Genomic DNA, 21,323 nt, shown 5'->3' with positions numbered 1-21,323 from the left:
TAGTGAACAGGAACATCACTTACTAGCCCTGGAAATAATAGTCCATTTAGAAAAAAAGATCTGATAAAGATGTCAGCTAATATTTTTAAAAGGACAAGAACAGTATTAGCAAAACAGCTCATGCAGAGATTCCCTACAGTGACAATTCTAGCTTTTTTTTTTTTTTTACATTTTTGGTGCATTTTTTTCTCTGCATTGAAAAACTGACACCAAGAGGGCATGTGAACGTGAGCCTAAGACATTGGTAAAGAAACAAAATTCCGGTTGACTGAATACCTGTTAAGTCCTTACCAGGATATTCAACTTTTCAAGGACCACCCCTCAGGTGGTCTAAAATGATTAGCTTTAGTTTTCATTAAGGGCAGAATCCAAAGCCTTTCCCATATCGCATGTTTGGAAAGACAAATACTATGGATGAGCTGCAATGCTTTTGTGCCTGCATCCTTCTAGCTGTAGGTAAGGGTGTCTTTTTCAGTCTCTATTATATCACCTCCTGGGTGAAAATAATTCCAGGCTTTCATATTGAGGGTGTAAAAGAAAAACAATAATTGCCCCAAATCCTTTATTTCTTTTAAAAACTTCATTTATTTTCTTGACTGTTTAAATGTTTCCATTCACTCAGACTTCCCGAGCAAGCATTTCCGTTGTTTGGGAGAGGAGTTGGTGAGCACTTGTGGTTCGTCTTTCGTGTGTTATCACTGCTGACAGCTTTGCATAGCCTGCGTAGGCCAACAGGGGTCTGTCTAATATTGTTGCTGGGCACACTCTCCTCCATGAGATGGGAACTTAAAAAAATACTTTTGAAGCAGTAAGAAGGAATTAATATCCTTTTTCACTCAGTATTCTATTCCTTGCTGACTTTTATATGCAGGAAAAAAAAAAAAAAGTGAAAAAAAGTGTTAGCCATTATTCCCTTGTACATAGCAAGGCTAACACATGTAAAGCAATAACTCATTTTCTATTGCCATGTTTAGCATATGTCTCCTGTTGGCTCAGCAAGGCCTTTAGGCCGGTCCCTTGAGCCAGCCATCATTGGCAACTCTTAGCCCCTCGGCCTCAAAAACCAAATAGCTTTGAATCACGTTGAGCTGTGATGCTAATTTTCATACTGATGCATTATGGGAATAAATGTATCTGACATACTGTGTCAATGGCGCTGTCTCTTTGTGTCTCTTGTTTTTTTGTTAGCTGCATTCCTACAGATGGTATTCCATTGAAAATGTTCCCTTCCTACAGAAAAAAAAAGGGGGAGAGGAAAAAAAAACATGCACAGCACCAAACCTCTAGGTGCAGAAGGCTGTTAACGGTTGCTGATGATAGTAGGCAAACATTAACATAATAATTAGTGTCTTGTAATTGTTTCATTAAAACCAGTTGTTCCATTTCTCCTCGTGTTTTCCCAGAAGAGAAGCTGAATTTGGACGACAGCCAGTGGGAGGACATCCACGTTGTCACCGGAGCACTGAAGATGTTTTTCCGGGAGCTGCCTGAGCCGCTGTTCCCTTACAGCTTCTTTGAGCAGTTTGTGGAAGCGATCAGTAAGTACCTCGCACATAGGCGGTTGGTGGAATAAGCTGGCAGCGTGGAATTATTAAGGAAATAATAAGAATGACAATAATAGCAATCATGGAGATAATAATCTCCCCAATGCTCCACACCTTTCATTTTAGTGTTTGTGTTTTTGATGGCTTGTTTTCATTTCTGGCCCTGTAATATATTATCTGAGGGTGTTTTTTAAAATTAAGGGGAAAAAGTAGGCATTCTCTTTAGGGTGGCCAATTTCCAACCAAGCCTCCTCGAATGAAAATAGCGTCTCATAGACTCTGTTTTAGAGGGGGTCATCATTGGCACCACCAAACCCTTCCTTTATACTTTCAGACTTGCAATGAATTTAACAGTACAAAGGGATCTTTAGAAAGCATCTCAGTGCATTAAATGTTACATTTCATAAAGAAGTGTTAAATCATCAACTGAGGCATCACCTTCTCTTTAGTCACTCGCCTTTCATGCACCAACACTGGTAAATAGTCAGCTACAGTTTGCTTAGGAGCAGTATGAGCATTAAATTAAGTAATGGCAAGTTTCTTCTGTTAAACTGGTGACTTTGTGGGAGGTTGAGTTACATGTTACTAGCCAGCGTCATTGTACACCCTGTGAATCTTCCTCTTCTATTATTTTCTCATCCATAGAACTGGCACACACTTAAGTAAAACTGAATGAACAAATGAATGAATGATTGAATGAATGAAAATCCAAATGCAAGGAAACTTCTGCTATTGGTTCTTAGAGAAGCGACTGCTAGTACCTCTCTAAACGCAATAGTTTAGAGTACACTTACTGTAATTGTGACAGCTTGGAAAAAGTTCCCTGGCAAGTAAGCTGATTCGAGGGGGAAAAAGAAAGAAGAAAGAAAGGTAAAATTTAAAACCTTGCAAGCCTGGCAGGAGCTTAATTAAAGTCCAATCAAGAAAATTCTGCAAGAAAAAAAAAAATGCTCTACTTAGGAGGTTTGATCTTGGTTGGCGGTGTGTGCTGTGTTCCCATTAGTGGGAGTGGGAATTTAGGGAGCCCATGTTGGAGAACAGCCCCTCAATATGCCCTTTTGTTCTGTATTTTATTTCACACGAAAAGCTCGGGCAAAATGATATCAACAGGAATCAAGCAGAGTTTATTCTCCCAATTCTTCCTCTTGCTGCTTGCTCAGGATTTCAGATTGTGGTGGTGGTGTGATGTTGTTGTTGAATATAGTGGCCATGCCCTAACTATGGGTTTTGAGGTGAGGCTGGAGCTCTTATCTGCTGTCATAACATTTCATTTCATGAGCCTTCTGCTTCTCGAGAGAAATGGTATTTTATAGTTCCCAGGCTCTCTTAACCTAAAGGGAGGAATAAAGAAAAAATAAGCAAACATGCATTTCCATAGCAGCTGATTCTGATATTCTGTCTTGGAACACACAAGCCTGGAATATTACTCTCAGTTATCGGACAGTGTTCTGGTAGGAAACTGGAGTCTTGCATTTGGGTACCTATCTCTATGTATATTTAAAGAAGTCATACAAATTTCACATCATGGTTTCCATACATTTAAGTGAAGATTATCTTATTTAGAAACATACTTGTACATGTGCTGATTTGAGGGCTGTGATACAGGATACCCAGTAGTTCAGCTTTCCTTAGTTCACCTGATTTTAATGATATTAAGTGAGCCATTCCATTGGCGTAAGAGTTATGGGAAGCAGGCCCTCGGAACCCAGGTGAGGGTGTGTTCTTTGAATTTCCAGAAAGAGTAGGACCATCTCTGTACTATCCTAGGACTCGGGTTCAAACTGGACAGAATTTCAGAAACACTGGCGTGGTCAGAGCAAGACACAGTTGAGGTGGGGAGCAGGCTGTCATGACAGTGGCTGTTGCCAGCACTTATAAAATGTGTGAGGGTGAGAATGGATGAGATAGTGCTTAAGAAGGTCCTTTAAAATGTAAGATATTATAGAAATACTGACAGCTTTATTTGAGAAATCAGTCTAGAAGTGAAGAGACAGAACAGTTTTCCTTCATTGCTCAAGCAAAGGAGAATCAGTTTGAACAACCTTGCTTTACCTAACTCAAGATAGTGCTTAATTAATACATAAAATGCAGGGACCAACCATTTGGTAATATGTCTGAGAAATATGTTAGGATGCTGAACAGGGGCCTATGTTTATTAACCCATGTATTTGGGGATAACCTTGAAATTAGTTTTTCTGTTCTAAACTCAGCTTTAGGCTGTAAGTTATATTGAAATATCCTCAAGAAATGGGAGAATAGCCCCTTAGGTCCTTGGCAATGGTAAAACCACACCAGAGGAAGTACTTTTACCCCACTGTGCACCGAGTAAAAAATAAAGTCTCTCAAGACATAAATTCAAAAACATTACTATTCATCCAGTCCCAAAGGGGTGCTGAGCTTTATCATACCTCTCACTGCCTCTTGTACAATCTGTAGATTGAGAAGCTCAACAGACCTGTCCCCGAGTTCTTGTGTTTTTTATAAAAGGAATAAACCAGGAATCAGCCAGGTAAAATAAATTCAGGGAAGATGAGCATATTTATTGACTCTAAGCCTCTTTGGCCATTCTCACCCTACACTCCTACCTTAGGAAGCTTGACCTTAGCCGGCTGTTTGTCACAGGTGCCCTTGAGGGCTGTCTTCTTGCTACTGCAGCCAGCGGGAGCCACCAGCAGTAAACAGCAGGAAGAGGGGAAAGAAAAGGCCAGCCAGCTTATTAGTTTACTCCCCACCCCTCTCCCTTGCCCACCCATCTGCCTTGGCTGGCTTCTCTACCTGAGGAGCCACCTCCTCCATGGCTTCGGCTTGGGCTGACAAACCCACTCTGGTTCCAGCTTTTGTCCTGTGCTGTGGACCCTCCCCTTCTTGTCCTCCAGCCTGGCAGCGGCTTCCTGCAATGGCTAGAGTTTTGGTTTTTTCTCTTTTCTTGACTTGGCTATTAGCTTCTTCATTACAGGGTAACCAGTCCCCTGCATCAAAATAATTTCTCATCGGTGTAAATTCTTGAAGTGGTTTCTATTCTTTGGTTTAAACACGAGCAGAACACCATGCCAGTCAATGTCACAGCTCATGGAACTATCTCTCCCACTGCCCCCAAGCCCAGTTTGTGAAGGCTTAACATTTTTATTTGGTTCCAAATTGAGAGATCTGTTACCCTTTTATGATAGAGTTAAAAGGTGAAGAGACCAAAGGAATTTTACATCCATCTGGAATGCTTTACCTCTGAGGGAGAAATTTTTATTTCATGTAAAAGCAATTAATGACTGCTTGTGCTATTTGAATTACTGTTAATCTTCATTATATGTTTGAAAGTCATCATTACACATTCCAAGAAAAGAGAACAGAAGGCATTTACTTTTTAAAATAGTTTTTTTGGACCCAAAACAAACATTAATAGGATAAGAACCTGCAATTGCCATAGTGATCTCTTGTCTGATAACACGGATTGGGGTAACAAAAACGCTAGAGATTGTTTTATATTTCAGAATGCAAGTACCACACTTATTGATCTGAAATTCTATATTTAAGGTCAACGTAACTGGGTCACCTGCAGGGTTATTTCTTGGGGATTTAACCCACTGACTGCAATGACTAATTCCATGGAATTGACTTGTGCTGAAGGCATTATTAGTACTGCAAATGTAAACTTGGTACAAAAACACAGCAATAGGGTTTTATGACAGGTAATGCAATCTGTGGCTACAGGCCTGTGGGGGTCTGGACATTTCCAGTACATCTAAATCCTAGGAAATATACTAAGTTTACCTCTGTTCCCTTCTTTTTTTTTTGTCTTGATAACTCTATGGATCAAAAGAATAGAGACAAAAGCCAGTGTCCTTTCTATTTTAATATTTGCATTTTTCCAAAATTCCTGGGAAATGGAAAGAAAGAAGAAAAACTCTGCATTTTTTACAATTATATCATTGTTTTCCTGAGAATAACAAAGCAAGAGATAGTGGAGATGTGGAAAAATTACATGGAATAAAATTTCTAGCTCATAAAGTTACTATGATAATTAAATAAGCTATTTTCCTTACTCTATATTAGATGCTCAATAAATGATTTGAAAGAAATTCATTTTTCCAGTGCAGTAAATCAAGTCACAAAATAGTTCCCAAGTTTACATGGCTCAAAAGATTAAACTTAGCATTCAGTTTCAGATGCTAAAACATAAATACTTTTCATCGTCCTACATTGCCTTTCTGGGAATGTTTATCTAAAAATAAAAGTCTCGCTCAAAGAATAACTGACAAACTGTTGCCAAATATCTGGCTGTTACATTCCCTATATAAGACCTATATGCCCTATATCACTCTATATGAAACCACAACCTTTTTTTATTTTTTAAAAAACCAAGTTTAGAATTAAATGTAATGATCAGAAACTTTAGTTCTGGAATCTTAGGTTAAAAATAAGGTAGAACTTTCCAAGTGTGAGCAATGTTTCAATATTTACTACTAGGCCTGAAAAGCATCAGTTATTGAAATGTTAACCTCTCTGAGTACATTTTTAACCCTCTACTGTATTTTTATAACCAGTTGTTCACCCATACCCTTTTGAAATTCCATTAGATATACACAACATTATTTTCCTATTTCCTATGAGTAGCTAGTTCAAGTTTAAGTGTTTATAGTATTCTTTTATTTTTAGGTTTTCACTTGTATCAAATTACAACAGTCCACAGTCCACACTTGCCCGAGGAGTTTATGATGGAAAGTAATGGATTGGGTCCTATTGCTTCACATCCTCAGGCTTACCCATGTAACTATTTGTCATCATCTCTTCCAGTGGTTACCTTTATAACTCTGGATAATATCTCTACTTCTTGAATCCCCAACTTTGGATAATACCTAATATGAAATATTAACTTATTCACTCCACTTCCTGCAATATTTAAGAGTTGAGTTATATAACATAGTTAGATGTTAAATAATACACATAAACCTGTTTCTTGTTTCATCAACATTCAACAGTAGCTCCTAACTTCCCTTTGTAAGGTGCGTTTCCACCCTTTCCTTTATCTCTCTCTCTTTCTTTCACAATCATTGGTCATTAACTCCTTTAAATTTTAATGGTTGTTCTAAGTCTTCAGTGGTTTGGCCAATTAGAAAACGAATAAACAGCATTTATATTTGCATTGTTATAAGTCTGCAACACTGCCTGTCCAATTGGTTTCACAAAGACTTCTCTAGAGTTCACTGTCACAATCCCTACACTTCTCAAAGAATATTCCTCACCAGGTCAAATAGGATCTATTTTATTATATTCCAAAAATTGCTTAAACTCTTGCCCACATTTGGTTTCCTTGGTAGTTGGATCATAATTTTCCTATATAGATTTTAAATTTATTTTTTCTGAAGTTTGTAATTGCTTTTCTTTTTTCTTGCTCCCCCCCCCCCCCCCTTTTATAATGTCCTTACTCTTTTCTGACACTATTGCACAGAGTCCTATTGTTTCCAGGATGCCTCCTTTCTAGAACCTTCTGTCTTTCTAATTCATATTGAATGGTTGCTTCCAGGAGTGCTTCAGGGTATCCAGCCAGGGATTTCTTTCTGCTTTCTGAGTTGGAGCCACTGTTTCCTAGAAGACATGCGTATTAGTTTTCTATTGCTGCCATAACAAATACTTCAAACTTAGTGGCTTAAAATATAGTGGTTTATTATCTTACAGTTCTGTCCAACAGAAGTCTGCCACTTGGTCTCATTGGGCTAAATGCAGTGTCAGAAGGACTGCATTCCTTCCTGGAGGCTCCAGAGCAGAACCCACTTCCCTGCCTTTTCTGGCTTCTAGAGGCTGCCCGCAGGCCTTCGCTAGTGGCTCCCTTCCTCCACCGGCACAGGTGGCAAAGCCTGAGGTCACATCACTCTGACCTCTTCCCCAGTCACACCTCCCTCTGACTTTCTTTTGTCTCCATCTTCCACTTTTGAGGACCCTCGTGATTACATTGGGCCCTCCCAGATAACCCAGGATGCCTTCCCCATCTCAGGATTCTTAACTTAATCACATCTAAAACATCTCTTTCATCATGTAAGGTAACATATTCACAGGCCCTAGGAATTAAGGCTTGTAAATTTTTGTGGAACCATTTTTTTTCTACTGTTTTCCCTCTTTTTCTTTACAAGTAGCATGTGCTCCACCTGCACATCACAAATGCTCTTAATCCATCAACTTTCACATGATCCAAATGATCATCGGAATTGACAGCACAGTGAAGCGATCGATTGATTAGTAGATGATAGAGAAGTAAGGAGAATTTACCTCATGCATTTACCTACAAGATGTGTTATCTGTTACTTGTGAGGGGTAGGCTAAAAGGTTTGGCTCAAGCCTGGACCAAAGCTCCTTTATTCAAGGACTAGCTGATTATTTCATTTTGGTCAGCTTCTTCACGTCAGCTCTTTGGGGCTCATCATTTCAGCATGTGAGTTTGTGCCTGATGAGTTGTAGTCTGAGTTTCCAAATTTGCCTTTTGTGTGCAAAAATAATTACTTTTCTTCCCACTCCTGAGTAATGTTCTATATATTTCCCATCATGGGAATGCAATCAAAGCTAACTTCTTCATCAAAACAACCTTATTAATTATTTAATTATTATATGAATAATTGAAGATGAATACTAATATTAATTTTGTCATGCTTTCCAACTTCTCTTAAGAAAATGTTACATATAATGCTTATTATATAAATTACGTTTATTTTATATATGTGCATATGCATGTATGTATGTACATAACAGATGTTAGGGAAGAGGTAATAAACTGAGGCAGTAATAATGTTATATACAAGTCTTCAATTTATTTTTTATTTTATTTTATTTTTTTAAATATATCTTTATTGATTTCAGAGAGGGGAAAGAAGAGGGAGAGAGGTAGAAACATCAATGATGAGAGAGTCATTGATTGAGCCTGCAACCCGGGCATGTGCCCTGACCAGGAATCGAACCCCGATCGCCTGGATCTTAGGTCGACGTTCAACTGCTGAGCCATGCCCGGCCGGGCCAAGTCTTCAATTTAAGGACTGCAGTCACATATGCATTTGAAGACTCTCTCTTTCTCTCTATATATTTTGTTTTGTTTTGTTTTAAATATATTTTATTGATTTCAGAGAGAAGAAGGGAGAAGCAAAGGGAGAGGGAGAGAGAAACATCAATGATGAGAGAGTCATTGAGCGGCTGCTTCCTGCTTGCTCCCTGCTGGGGATCAAGCTTGCAACCCCCGCATGTGCCATGACTGGGAATCAAACCAAGTTTTCCTGGATCATAGGTGATGTCTAAGCCACACCAGCCAGGCGAAGACAATATATTTTTTAATGCCTAGATTTTGTAAACACTGATTAATTAAACAGTAAAACAAATTGTGAGAAATGGCATCCGTAAGATTGACTCAGCACCTTAAAATGCAGGCTGTTGGCAAAGGTACAGCATATCCCATACCTAGTTCTTAAAAACAACTCACACATCTATCATATATATGACATATATATAAAATACTCATATATTCTGTCAGTCACACCATCCTCATATAAAAAATGATTTAAATTAAAGACATTGCCCTATGGAGGAAAGTATCTGTTGCATGTCCGCATGTTTTCCCCCCTATGGCCATTATGCCATTTTACCTTTAAAGTATACTTTCAATAAGTAATTGGGGGGAAAAACACCAGTCAAGTATATTTGCAAATATTTCCCTTACTCTTGACTTTATCTTGCCCTTTGTTCAAACTATTTCTGATGCATCATCAACTCCATGATGACATTCTTTGGGAGAAAAGAAACAGAGCTTGCAAGGCACTTCACTACAAACAGTCACTAAACTTTAAAGCATGATAGTGACAAATTGCCTTAAAACTAGAGAAAGTAAAAAGCAGGGTTTGAAGGGTCACCACAAAGAAACCAGAGATGTAAAAATAATGTAGTATAAAAATATCCTCCATGCACCATTTTAAGGAGGTTGAAATTAAAATAAAGATAGATTTTACAAATATTCCCCTTCCACTAAAGTTTCCACTGCAAGCTAACGTTCTCACAGGCTTGGCGGGGGTTTTTCTTGTGGTTGCTTTTTAATCAGTGTGTGTGTGTGTGTGTGTGTGTGTGTGTGTGTGTGTGTGTTTAGCAAACTAGAAATTTTATAGCTGATGCCTAGCTTGTCTCTTAACTCATTCTAATTATATTCATAATTAAATTGTAAAAAAAAAAAAGAGTTGACTAGAGCCAAATGGCTTGCACAGGTGTCTTTTTGTAGGAATGCTTTAGTTGGTGGATAATAAACGACTGGACCTCCATCTATTTAATTTGGCTTAATGAAAATTCCTTTATAAGTAAAACTAGAAGGTGATTCAGAACTAAAATTGGTCCTTAACTCTGAAATTAATTGAGTGGTAAGACATCAGCTCCATCGCAAATGTGGTGTTTGTCTTTTTGTTTTTCCTTCAACTTTTCTTTTACTTGCACTCCTTTCTTCCATATTCTTAAGAGGTCACTTTTCAAAGCAATGAACTTTCAAGCTGAGCAATCAGCCAGTCAGCCTTCATGAGTCAGTTTCCTGAGCATCCCTGCTCCCACTGAATAGACTTGCTGTCAAAAGATACGTAACAAAATGCAGAATTTCTCCTAGATACCTCAGTGGAAAACAGTAATCTTGACCCATTCCTCTAATGGTAGATTCAAGTCACTGGTTTTCATTGCCTGTTATCAAGTTCCCTGCATCAATAGAATCTAATGAAACTGAGGATTTGTGACCTTTCATTTCACACTGGGACACCTGCCTCACTTCACATTTGTGGGGTTGACACCAACACATTGTGGTCACCACTGAGAGGCATTCCAAAAAAATTTGCACTCTCTCACTTCCATTTCTGACTGGCCACATTTCCAGGAGAATAGCCTCTCGTACTTCCCCAGTAAGTTTTTTCTTCCATTCAATCTAGTGTGATTCTAATTATAAATATAATCCAAATGCTGCAACTGGCTTGCCATTTCATTTTGAGGAAATGCCAGATCCTTTGTGAGGTCTCCGAAGTCCTGCAATGATTTGGTGGCCCACATTTCTCTTGCCCTGCCAGTCTCACTCATGTCCATCACTCTCCTGGCTCTTCATTGAGTACCTCAGGTAAAATGAGGGCCTTTGTCCAATCCCTCTACCAGTGGCATGTTCCCAGATGGCCACTTGCATGCTCACTTCTCAGTGGGGGTCTTCTCATCAGCTAAGCCAAAATTTCTACCTGCACCATATACGTGTACCACCTCTTCCATTCAACGTCTGACTCCACCATTTACTACCTGTAAGACCTTGAGGCAGTTCTTAACCTGTCTAGACCTCAGTTTCCCCATCTATAAAAGGATGTAAAAATCCTATCTTCCCCATGGGGATTAGGAAGATTTTAATGAAATGTTAATCATGATGAAGGGTTTACAGATTCCCTGACACATTGTAGTCAATAATTGTTAACTAGTATTATTAAATCAGATAGAATCAGACTACCCTTCGACCAGATTCCCAGATGACCTTTTTGTCCATTTGCACAAGCCTTTCCACTCCTCTAGCAAAGCTGCCTTAAGTGACACATATGGCTGTCTTTATTCTGTTTTAGTATTTGTTTCTAGAATTCCAGACAGCACCAAATATATTCAGGATAATATTACAGGATATTCTATTTCTTCACTACCTAGGGGTTCCCATTTTCTTTATCTCATGACATTTCTCCTTTGTTTTGCCAGACTTTCCCAGGCACAGCCCCACTTTATTAGTCCAAAGCCTGTCACTTTATTCTAGAACATACATCTTAATCATAACCCAGAGGCTCACCATTTTCTCCACCGCGACACTGCCTTGCTTCTATTAGATATTAGTGAAACTGTGACATTCACGGTGACACCAGAAGAGACAACCTCAAAGTAATCCCTCCTCCTTGTTAGGAACTCAGCGACCTTGCTGATAGCATACCCTGTGTTTCAGCTTGTGAAGGCCATGGGCTCACTGGTAGGTGAGGAGTTTAAGGTGCGGTAGGCCAGGCTATATACCAGCCTGTGCAAATACTGGTAGCACTGTAGGTCCTCCTCACAGGTAAAAGCATTAAAAGAGTTATCAGATAAACCATACTCAAGAACTTAGCCCTCCTCGTACGCACACGCAGACACAGGGACACAGACCCACACGTGCACACATGCTCGTTTTCCAAACCTGAAATGTTTCCTAGTTTTCTTTTCAGCTTTCACAACTTATGAGAGTCTATCTTTAAAAAGGTATACTTATTTATTGTTATTTTTTACAACTATCTCAAGAGAATTTTCACATTAACGTCCCTTGAGCTTTTTTCAAAGCCTGACAAAGTGAGAGCGATCCCCTTCCCTGCTTTCTCTGGCTTGCTCACGCTCAGTCACAGGCTCTCATTTGCCTGAGCCCCTCTTTTACGCTAGCTCTCCACCTCTCTGTCAATAAAAGAATTTTCTTTCAGTAGCTTCTACGACTGCCATGGGCTCCTTGAAGTGCGGCTCACTATTATTTCAGAGAATTAAACTTTAGATGTGATGCCTGCTGGATTACTATAAGTTTCCTGGGGGGTACTGCTCATGTTAGAGCAGTGGAATCTTCTCACTGAGAATTGCCATGTGATGTGGTGAATGAAATTTCCCCCCCCAAGGATTGATCCATACATTTTCTACCTATGCTTTGGGAAACAGAAACATGGAAAATGGATAGTTTTATAAACAACAAGTAGCAGTGGAGTAAAAGTCATATACTTAGAAGAAAGAAAGCAACCCTATTTTTAAAGCTTCATGAACTATAAAAAAGTTATATTGGATAATTGTGAGAGTTTTTCCTTTCATTGACTTATTTATAGTTTTCCATTTAAATGTGCTGTTCCTCCCCATACCCCTTTTATTTTATGCAACACCTTTTTTTTTGGTCAGAAAATTGAAATTCCAAAAGGTCAAATGCTTGAGTCCGTGATTGCTGTCTAACCAATCAGTCCTTGGCCTCTTTCTCTCTTTCCTCTCACTTTGCGTGTCCAGCAGGTGAAAGGTTGACTCAGATCTCGAGTCTATCTCTCTGCCAAGTAACGGATGGGCAGACCTAATTAGTGCCATCTGTTGTGCTAGTTGTGGGCTGATAGTGTCTTACCAGCAGATGAAATCAACAATCTTTTGGGCTCCTCCTCCAGGCCCCTAACTCTGAGCTCACTAGTAAGACTGTTCTCTGACACGTTTTGTGTATTATTCTCTGAATATCTAATTGCCACCTAAGAAGGAACTATTTGCCTCATTGAAATATTTTTTCAGAAATTTCTTTTCCTTTTGCTCTATTATGAAAATGTTTTAGGGGATAAAATGGAATGATCCTAAGCAAATATCAGATACAGTGAGACCTCAGAAATCTCTGTCTATGATGCTCAAGTCTGTAATCCTCAGGACTTCTGAGAGCTGGACCCCTGGATAAATATTGAGCAGTGTTACGAGAAAAACAGACCAACTAGAACAAAGCCAGAAAAATCACTTTGGTCAATGTCAGGATCCAAACAGCATCTTGCTTTAACAGGCCCTTAATATCTGAAAATATTTAAAATGTAAGCTCCAATCCCCTTTCAATGTTCTTCTTTCTTTCTCTGTTCTTTCAATGACACACTAATCCCATCACAAGGCTCAAGGAAACCTAGTTACCTCCCAAAGGCTCCACCTCCAAATACTATCACAATGGGGGGTTAGGGCTTAAACATATGAATTTGGGGGGTGTATAAAAATTCAGCCTATAACAGAAATCATACTTCAATGGTACAACTTTGTCAGTGTTTTAGTTCAACCACTTTATGAGTGCATTATGAAGTTTCCTCCCTTATATCTTCCTATTATTTCAACACAAGATTCAATTAACTCTTTATTAATATTACTTAGTTATATTCTTGGGGTCTGAAATTGAATTTAAAGTCCAAGCTATCACTTTTACCCATTTCTCTCTTACATAAGTTTGAACCTACATGCAGAAATATGCATATAACCCTGTATAATTGTGCTGTTTCTCTCAGGATCCCAGGCTAAGACAATAACAGCAGGAAGGAGTTTGGCTTTGAGTTTTACAGGCTCACAAGACTTATCTCACCTGAGCCATGTAACAACTGAAACTGGGACCAACATCTAAGTTTTGAACTATAAGTCCTTCAGTCTCTTCATTCAACTTTCCTCTGAGCATTAGGACGTTTGCAATTGGAGCAGTGATCTGCCATGCCCACATCCAGATCCTGAAATACAGTTAAAGATTATGTAACACAGACTGTGCTGCCATTTGGAACAATGGAGCCATTAGAGATAACAATCTACTACATTTTGGGGAAAACTTTAAACACTGCCAATAAGAACAATTGTAGAAAAAGGCAGTCCTAATTTACAAAGCAGATTTTTTAGACTTTCGGGAAATTTTTAGAATTAATTTGAATTATAAATATTATAAACTAATAAGGCAATGTTAATATATAAATAAACCCTGGAACTGTCCATATAATTACAATTCCAAATTATGGTCAACTTACCCTATTTCACTTGCATACATCCAAATGCTATGTGCACATTTTACCATTTAGGTTACTATTTATAATACTCCTTTGTGGTAGATATCGTTATTCCCATTATTTCAATTTAGGAAACTGAGGCTCATAGAAACTTATTAACATGCCTAAAGCTACCATCTGGAAAGTTGCAGAGCCAAGATTTGAACCCACAACTAGAAGATTCCAAAGCTGTTACCCTTAACCATGAAACTATCACTCTTGCTTGATTTAGACAAAGGGTCAACTTAGAAATGAGATAATTAGCCTGGCTGGATGTGGCTCAGTGGTTGAGCATCGACCTAGGATCCAGGTGATTGCAGCAGTTTGATTCCCAGTCAGGGCACATGCCCGGGTTGCGGGCTCGATCCCTATTAGGGGGCGTGCGGGAGGCAGCCGATCAATGACTCTTTGATGTTTCTGTCTCTCTCTCTCCCTCTCCCTTCCTCTCTCTGAAATCAATAAAGATATATTGAAAGAAAAGAAATGAGATAATTAGTAGGTTTAGATGTGGTTCAGATAAAGACTATGTTGTCAAGAACTACAATGAGGGGAAACTAAACAGAACACGAATATATTTCTCTGCTCATACACACGGTCTCAAAAACCCATTATTTAAGAATGGCTTCTGTCTTGATAATTCAATTTAAAATGAAATCAACAAAAATCTTTACTGCTTTCTGTATCCAAGGCAACATGATAGGTCCTCATTCTTGCACCTACATCACTTGAAAAACTTTTTAAAATAAAATTAAACACAGGCGAACACCAAACACACCCAGCAGATGAAGAAGGAAATGCTTTAAAGTGCATGTAGAAAAATGTCCTTATTAGATTTTCCAGCGAGTGAATTAAGAAACAACATCATAAAACTTCTCACAATTTTCATCATATATGTTGTTTAATTGAAAGGCAGGGCTGCAGCAAAGCATCACTCTGCCTCCCATGTCATGTGCTAGAAATGTACTTTCATGGAGTCTATAAAATAAATTCATCATTTCAGCCCATCTTATTCATAACAGAAAAAGCCCAAATATAGCTAACATATTGCTACTATGCCCACTCACACGTTATGGTAGTGCTCTTTTAAAAAATGTTAAACATATTTGTTGAAACAGAGCGAACATACAGAAAAGTACACAGGTCATGGGAGTATTATTAATGGGGAAATCTTTTTATAAAATTTGTTTTTCAGGCTTGTATGTTTGTGACTCTTTTCTCTGACAAGTCATTGTAACTGCACAATGATTGTTTTCATCTCTTAATCTGACTTCAGCAGCTCTGGGGAAGGAACCATGTCTTACTCATCTTTGTAGCTCCAGCGCTAGGTGAATGTAAAAACATAATGTGCTTTGTGGTGGTTGCGTCGTATAATTCCTCGTTTAACAGTTCACTGTAGTTAACAGCGGTGGACGCTGAAAGGAGAGGTGGGAACTGCACCCTGGCTGTGGGGTTCAGCTGGTGGGAGTGTTGTCCCAAGCGCCAAGAGTCTGCAGGTTTAGGCCCTCCTTGTCAGGGCGCATATGGGAGGCAACCAGGCTATGTTTCTCTCTGCCTCTCTCTCTCCCCCTTCCTCTCTCTAAAAATCAATGAAAATATATCCTCAGGTAAGGATTAAAAAAATATTTTTTTAAAAAGAGAGAGATGGAAACTGCTTACTTGAACCTATTTACTGATAGTAAATTTAAGAATTCACTGCTTATATCTCTCCGAATATTCTTATCGGTCTTTTAGGCTGTTATACAACTACCTTCAGAGGCATATGCCAACTCTAGTCTTCATATTTCCTATATTTTCTATACATTAAATTGATATTACTACATAATTTACAGAGATTTCTTGTTGGTGGTTAAAAGTTTATGGAGAGGAAGGGCAAAATTAAAGGAGCAAGTAAAGTACTTTGACCAGGCTTGTGAACTTCTGCAGTCTTCAAAGGGTTACCTGAACTCCTGCTAGTACAACTTACCAGACTTAAATGCAGAGCAATGGTGGGGAGAACAGTGAAACTGTACTATAAAAATAAATTACTGTCATGAATATTAAGCAACAAGAATATAATAAACATGACTGTTTGCATGATTCTGATTTATTGGTACTGATATGCGTATAAATTATGACACTAAGTGTTTATTCTAGTTGTTTCAGAATATGGGCCAAACAAAGCTGGGTGGACACTTCCCGCAGACCTTTCCATCTGCCACCAAATTCCTGTTTTGCGGTTCCTGTTGCTGCGTTTCTTATGTCGGTGGCATCAGGACCATGTGTGAGCAGCCATTCCCTTTAGTTTACTTTGCAGACGGAAGTAGATTGCCTTCCCGGAATCTGCTGTTACAACTATCACCATTATGAATTCTGTTCCCTCACCGTGGAACAACTCCAGCTGCAAAGTGTCTCAAAGGCTATTCCTACTTGCTCTTAAATAGTGCTCACTTTTGACACAAGAGGGTTCATTACTATTTATGAACCTCTTGGCACCAGATTTGGGATTTCCCAGTGGTAAGCAGCACTGCATTTTGCATACTTGCTTAGCAGTGGGTGTGTGGGATCACTAGTTCTGAGGGGTTAAAGATAGAGATAGAGGTAAATAGATATATAGATAGAGATAGATAGATGATAGATGATAGATGATACATAGATAGATGATAGATGATAGATGATAGATGATAGATAGATAGATAGATAGATAGATAGATAGATAATAGATAGATGATAGATAGATATAGATAGATATAGATAGATAGATGATAGATAGATAGATAGATAGATAGATAGATAGATAGATAGATAGATAGATAGATGATAGATAGATGATAGATAGATAGATAGATGATAGATAGATGATAGATAGATGATGATAGATAGATAGATAGATCGATAGATAGATAGATAGATGATAGATAGATGATAGATGATGATAGATAGATAGATGATAGATAGATAGATAGATGATAGATAGATAGATGATAGATAGATAGATAGATAGATAGATGATAGATAGATAGATAGATAGATAGATAGATAGATAGATAGATAGATAGATGATAGATAGATGATAGATAGATAGATAGATAGATGATAGATAGATGATAGATAGATGATGATAGATAGATAGATAGATAGATAGATAGATGATAGATAGATGATAGATGATGATAGATAGATAGATGATAGATAGATAGATAGATGATGATAGATAGATAGATAGATAGATAGATAGATAGATAGATAGATGATAGATAGATAGATAGATAGATAGATAGATAGATAGATAGATAGATAGATAGATAGATAGATAGATAGATGATAGATAGATAGATGATAGATAGATGATAGATAGATGATAGATATAGATGAGAGAGAGAGAGGGAGAGAGAGAGAGAGAGACTGAGACTCTGTCTATCCACATAAAATTTGGTGGTACCTCAACTGCCATAATATAACTACACAAATGGCACAGTGTTGCTCTTGCTGATATTCACAAATAGAAGTTATTAACATTAGCTATCAGTTTTAATTGACACTATTTCGAACCAGATATTTGTTAAACAGATGGCTATAATAAAGTAATAGCCAAAGAAATAGCATTCTTCTGCCTCAGGTTTTTAGCTTTTATGTTACATCTCATCAAAGTTTACTTCAGGAGATTAATTATTTTGGAGTTTTTCCTTTCTCTAACATTGGTGGCAACCTACAAGGAAGAAAGCCATGCATTTAATAACCTTCACAAAAGATGCAATTTCCATGTAGTAGAGTATACTATATGGGTATAAGTTGAGGAAACCTTTAAAAAACTGCTGATGATATAAACACTTGGCTATAGATGAAATGCCTGCTAAAGTTTGTCATGAGGCGAGAACTGCTAGCTAGTGAGAATTGGAACTCTTGCAACATTCTTGAAGGGCATTAAAATATGCATACCTTTGTATTGGCTCTTGCATCTTGCGTATCTATAAATTTACGTTGGGAAATTTTTAGAGATATACACAAGAATGTGTAAAATCTTGCTTCTCAAAATGTTATTTATAATAGTGAAATATGCAAAAGTAACATATATGTCCAAACTTAGGGAAGCTAAAATTTATGACACATTTATATAATGAACTATTATACAGCTGTTAACTTGTATTGTGGAAAACATTACTTCACAAGGGAAAATGCCAATAAATATTAAAAGAGAGCATAAGCATGTACAGGATGAATTTATTTTCAAATATATATGTAAACATTTATAAGACTGAAAGTATTTACTTCAAAATATTAATAAGGGTTGTCTCTGAATGACTATACAGTCCTTGTTTTTTGTTTTTTATTTTTGCTTTTCTATGTTGTGCAAGTTTCTACACAAAGAATAAATATATTTATAATGAGGTAGTTGGCCATGTTGTAAGAGATCTCAGAATCAGTTACTCTAAAGGGTTTCCCAATGTGATTTTGACCCAAATCTCCATCATAGAAACAGATTCTTGGACATACTGTGACAAAAATTGATTCAACGTGCTTGGAGTGAAGTTGAGAAATTTTTACTAAAAATCAATGAGCAAATCCTCAGATGATTCCGATGTGTGGGCAGATCTGAGAACTACTTATATCAGATCTTTGTCCTTGATAACAAAAACGAGGAGAGGAGCTCTTCCTTCTCATAGTGTCTTGACATCACAGCATCTTATCACAAGGGAAGATGTGCACTTTTTGAGGGGGATACTGAACAAGTAAGAGGTAAATTCCCAGAACTGGAGAAGAACATGACTACATGTGACCTAGCAGCACAATAAGTGATGAAGACAATAAACGCTCTACAAAAGGGAGAGACAAAAGTGCAGTGGTTGGGGTGACTTCACAAAGGAGTTATTGAGCACATACGGAGTGTGAGGAGCCAGCCAGAGAAAGAACAGAAATGCATGTCCAGCCCTGAAATGAGTGTGTTGTTTGCGGGAGAATGAAGAATCTGAGTAAAACACAGTAAATATTTTGGAGGTAACAGCAGAAGCTAAGGAGAGAAGATTCAGTTAAGCCAGTATTATAAATTCCATATAGGTTGCAGCCTGCAAATGTAGTATTTGATCCCACATCTTCCTGTCTAACACAGTACCTTTCACGGAAAATCTACTCAGTCAATATTTGGTCAAAAAATTAACTAATAAATTGTAGATAATTCAATACTACAGAAGGGTTTAAATTTTAATCTACAGCAATGAAAACCCCATTAAGCTTTTTAACCCCATTAAACATTTTCATTACTTAGTGAAAAACTCTAGAGGAATTATGTTCGTGGTAACTGGCGGGGTGTGTTTAAGAGGAGAAAGCTCTGGTGTTGTCTACCTGGATCTATACTTGGCCCCCAATCAATGTAAACTGGGGGAAGTGACCCGTTTGTTTGGGGACCCAATTTTTTCTCTCTGTAAAATGATGAAATTATACTATATCAAAATTCTGAACTTGAAATCCATGGATATGCAAGAGATTCACGATCCACTGCTCAAACAATTGGCCAAATTTATGTTAATGTCTAGGTATGTATTTTCTGGGACAAGATTCTCAGAAGATACATAACCCCCAAAAAGTTAGATAAGAAGTGCTACTCATAGCGTGGTCTACAGACTGAGAACATCAGAATCAACTGGGATTGTGTTAGACATAAATTTTCAGGTGCCTCATTTCAGACTTTCTGAATAACAGTCTCTGGGAATGGAGCCCGAGAACCTATTTTTATAAATTCTCCAGGTTTTTTGTATGCATGCAAAAGTTTAAGAAGCATCTAGTAGCTAGATGAGTTCTATGCCTTTCACCAACTTAAAAATCTTTGACTGTTTTATGAAAGAAAGGAAAAAAAAGGAAGGCACATATAAGAAAGATTACAAAGAAAAGTTGCAAAGATTTAACAACTTGGTTAAACAATTATGGTCAGGTTTTAAACCTAGATGACCAAAAAGATAAATATTATTTAATAGAAATAGTAAAGCTGTGATGATGAGTTATTTTTTATCAGTAGAAGATTGTTCTTGGCATTCTTGTAGACATAAGATCGAGACAGCTCAAAGTAACTTTGTGCTGCAGGAAAATATTTCAGGATCACCCAACTAAATACGGATATTGGAACACTGAATAGTTGATCAGAAGTTGAGAGTAATCACAATAAAAATTCTGGCAAAATTGAAGATTCCAGGATATATATTGATGTGTGTTTTTGCATGTTCATGTGCATAGGAAAAAAATTAAAGCAAAAAATTGGATTCCTATATGGAAAAATAATAATATTATTTGATGAATATGTATAATGTAAAATTCCTATTTCACAGGTGAGGTTGTTTTAAATTTTTAAACAGAACATTGAGAAATCACCAAAACTGGCTAATTGAATAAGCAAAGTTGAACCTTGGGTAATTTTGACATAACACTTCCCAGCTCTATAAGCCAAAAGTTATGCTTAAAGTAAATGAAACCAACTTCTTTGATTCAAGAAAAAGAAAAGATATGCAGATTGAAGAGAACTTTTAACTCCAAGTGTACACTGTCATTAAGTGTACTTAGATTGGCACCATATAATTATTATGATTGTAGCAATTAATCAATCAACTGATTAACATGTAGGGTCAGCAGGATCCAGTGATCTTATCTTGAAGCTTGAATTAATTAATTATGTTTTCTTCAACATTATTATTTTCTATTGGTGTACCCAGTTTGTGCAAGTTGCCCCTATTGACAAAATGTGTTTTTGTCTCTCTACTTATCACAGCAGGTATGAGCACTCACTGAGGTACTTTTGCTGATGTGAAATCAGAATTATAAATAAACTTAAATATTTTCAGTATTTCTTGAATTAATTGCTCTGTTAGCTTTATCATTAAATATGTTCTATAAATTATACAAATTAAGATTCTTTCTAATGGTTTTTAACTGAAGATTAAAAAAATTTTGTCTGTTAGGGTAGGTCAAATTAAATTATAAATCATCTAATAATTATATTATTCAGAAAATTTAGCTTATATTGCAAGAAATACCAAAACCTGAACTTTGCAAACACATGTTTTCTTACAAAAAATTTTTAAATTATCAAATATATAATCTCTTTTGCTAATTTTTCTGTGAAATGGTTAAAGCCGCACTGTTCCCATTTGTTAGATGGGGAAACTAAAGCTGAAACACATGAAGTGGTTTGTCTGGAGTCTCCAGATGGCTAAGAGCAGCACTGGAATAGAACAACTTTTTCATCAAATATGTATTGAATGACTCCTTTAAGCACACCCTA

At 37.4% G+C, this 21,323-nt stretch overlaps 1 protein-coding gene across 1 annotated transcript in view; it reads left to right on the top strand.

Moving 5' to 3' along the window:
* The window catches only part of ARHGAP15 (Rho GTPase activating protein 15), a 574,327-nt gene that overhangs the window by 450,356 nt on the left and 102,648 nt on the right, over positions 1-21,323 (top strand). Inside the window, exon 12 of the mRNA XM_016196534.2 lies at positions 1,404-1,538. Within this exon, the coding sequence (XP_016052020.2) occupies positions 1,404-1,538 (135 nt within the window). The remainder of the gene's footprint in view (positions 1-1,403; positions 1,539-21,323) is intronic.

Source organism: Miniopterus natalensis, chromosome 8 (assembly GCF_054644295.1).
Source record: "Miniopterus natalensis isolate mMinNat1 chromosome 8, mMinNat1.hap1, whole genome shotgun sequence".
Classification (NCBI taxonomy): domain Eukaryota; kingdom Metazoa; phylum Chordata; class Mammalia; order Chiroptera; family Miniopteridae; genus Miniopterus; species Miniopterus natalensis.
This window is presented reverse-complemented; position numbering and strand designations above follow the sequence as displayed.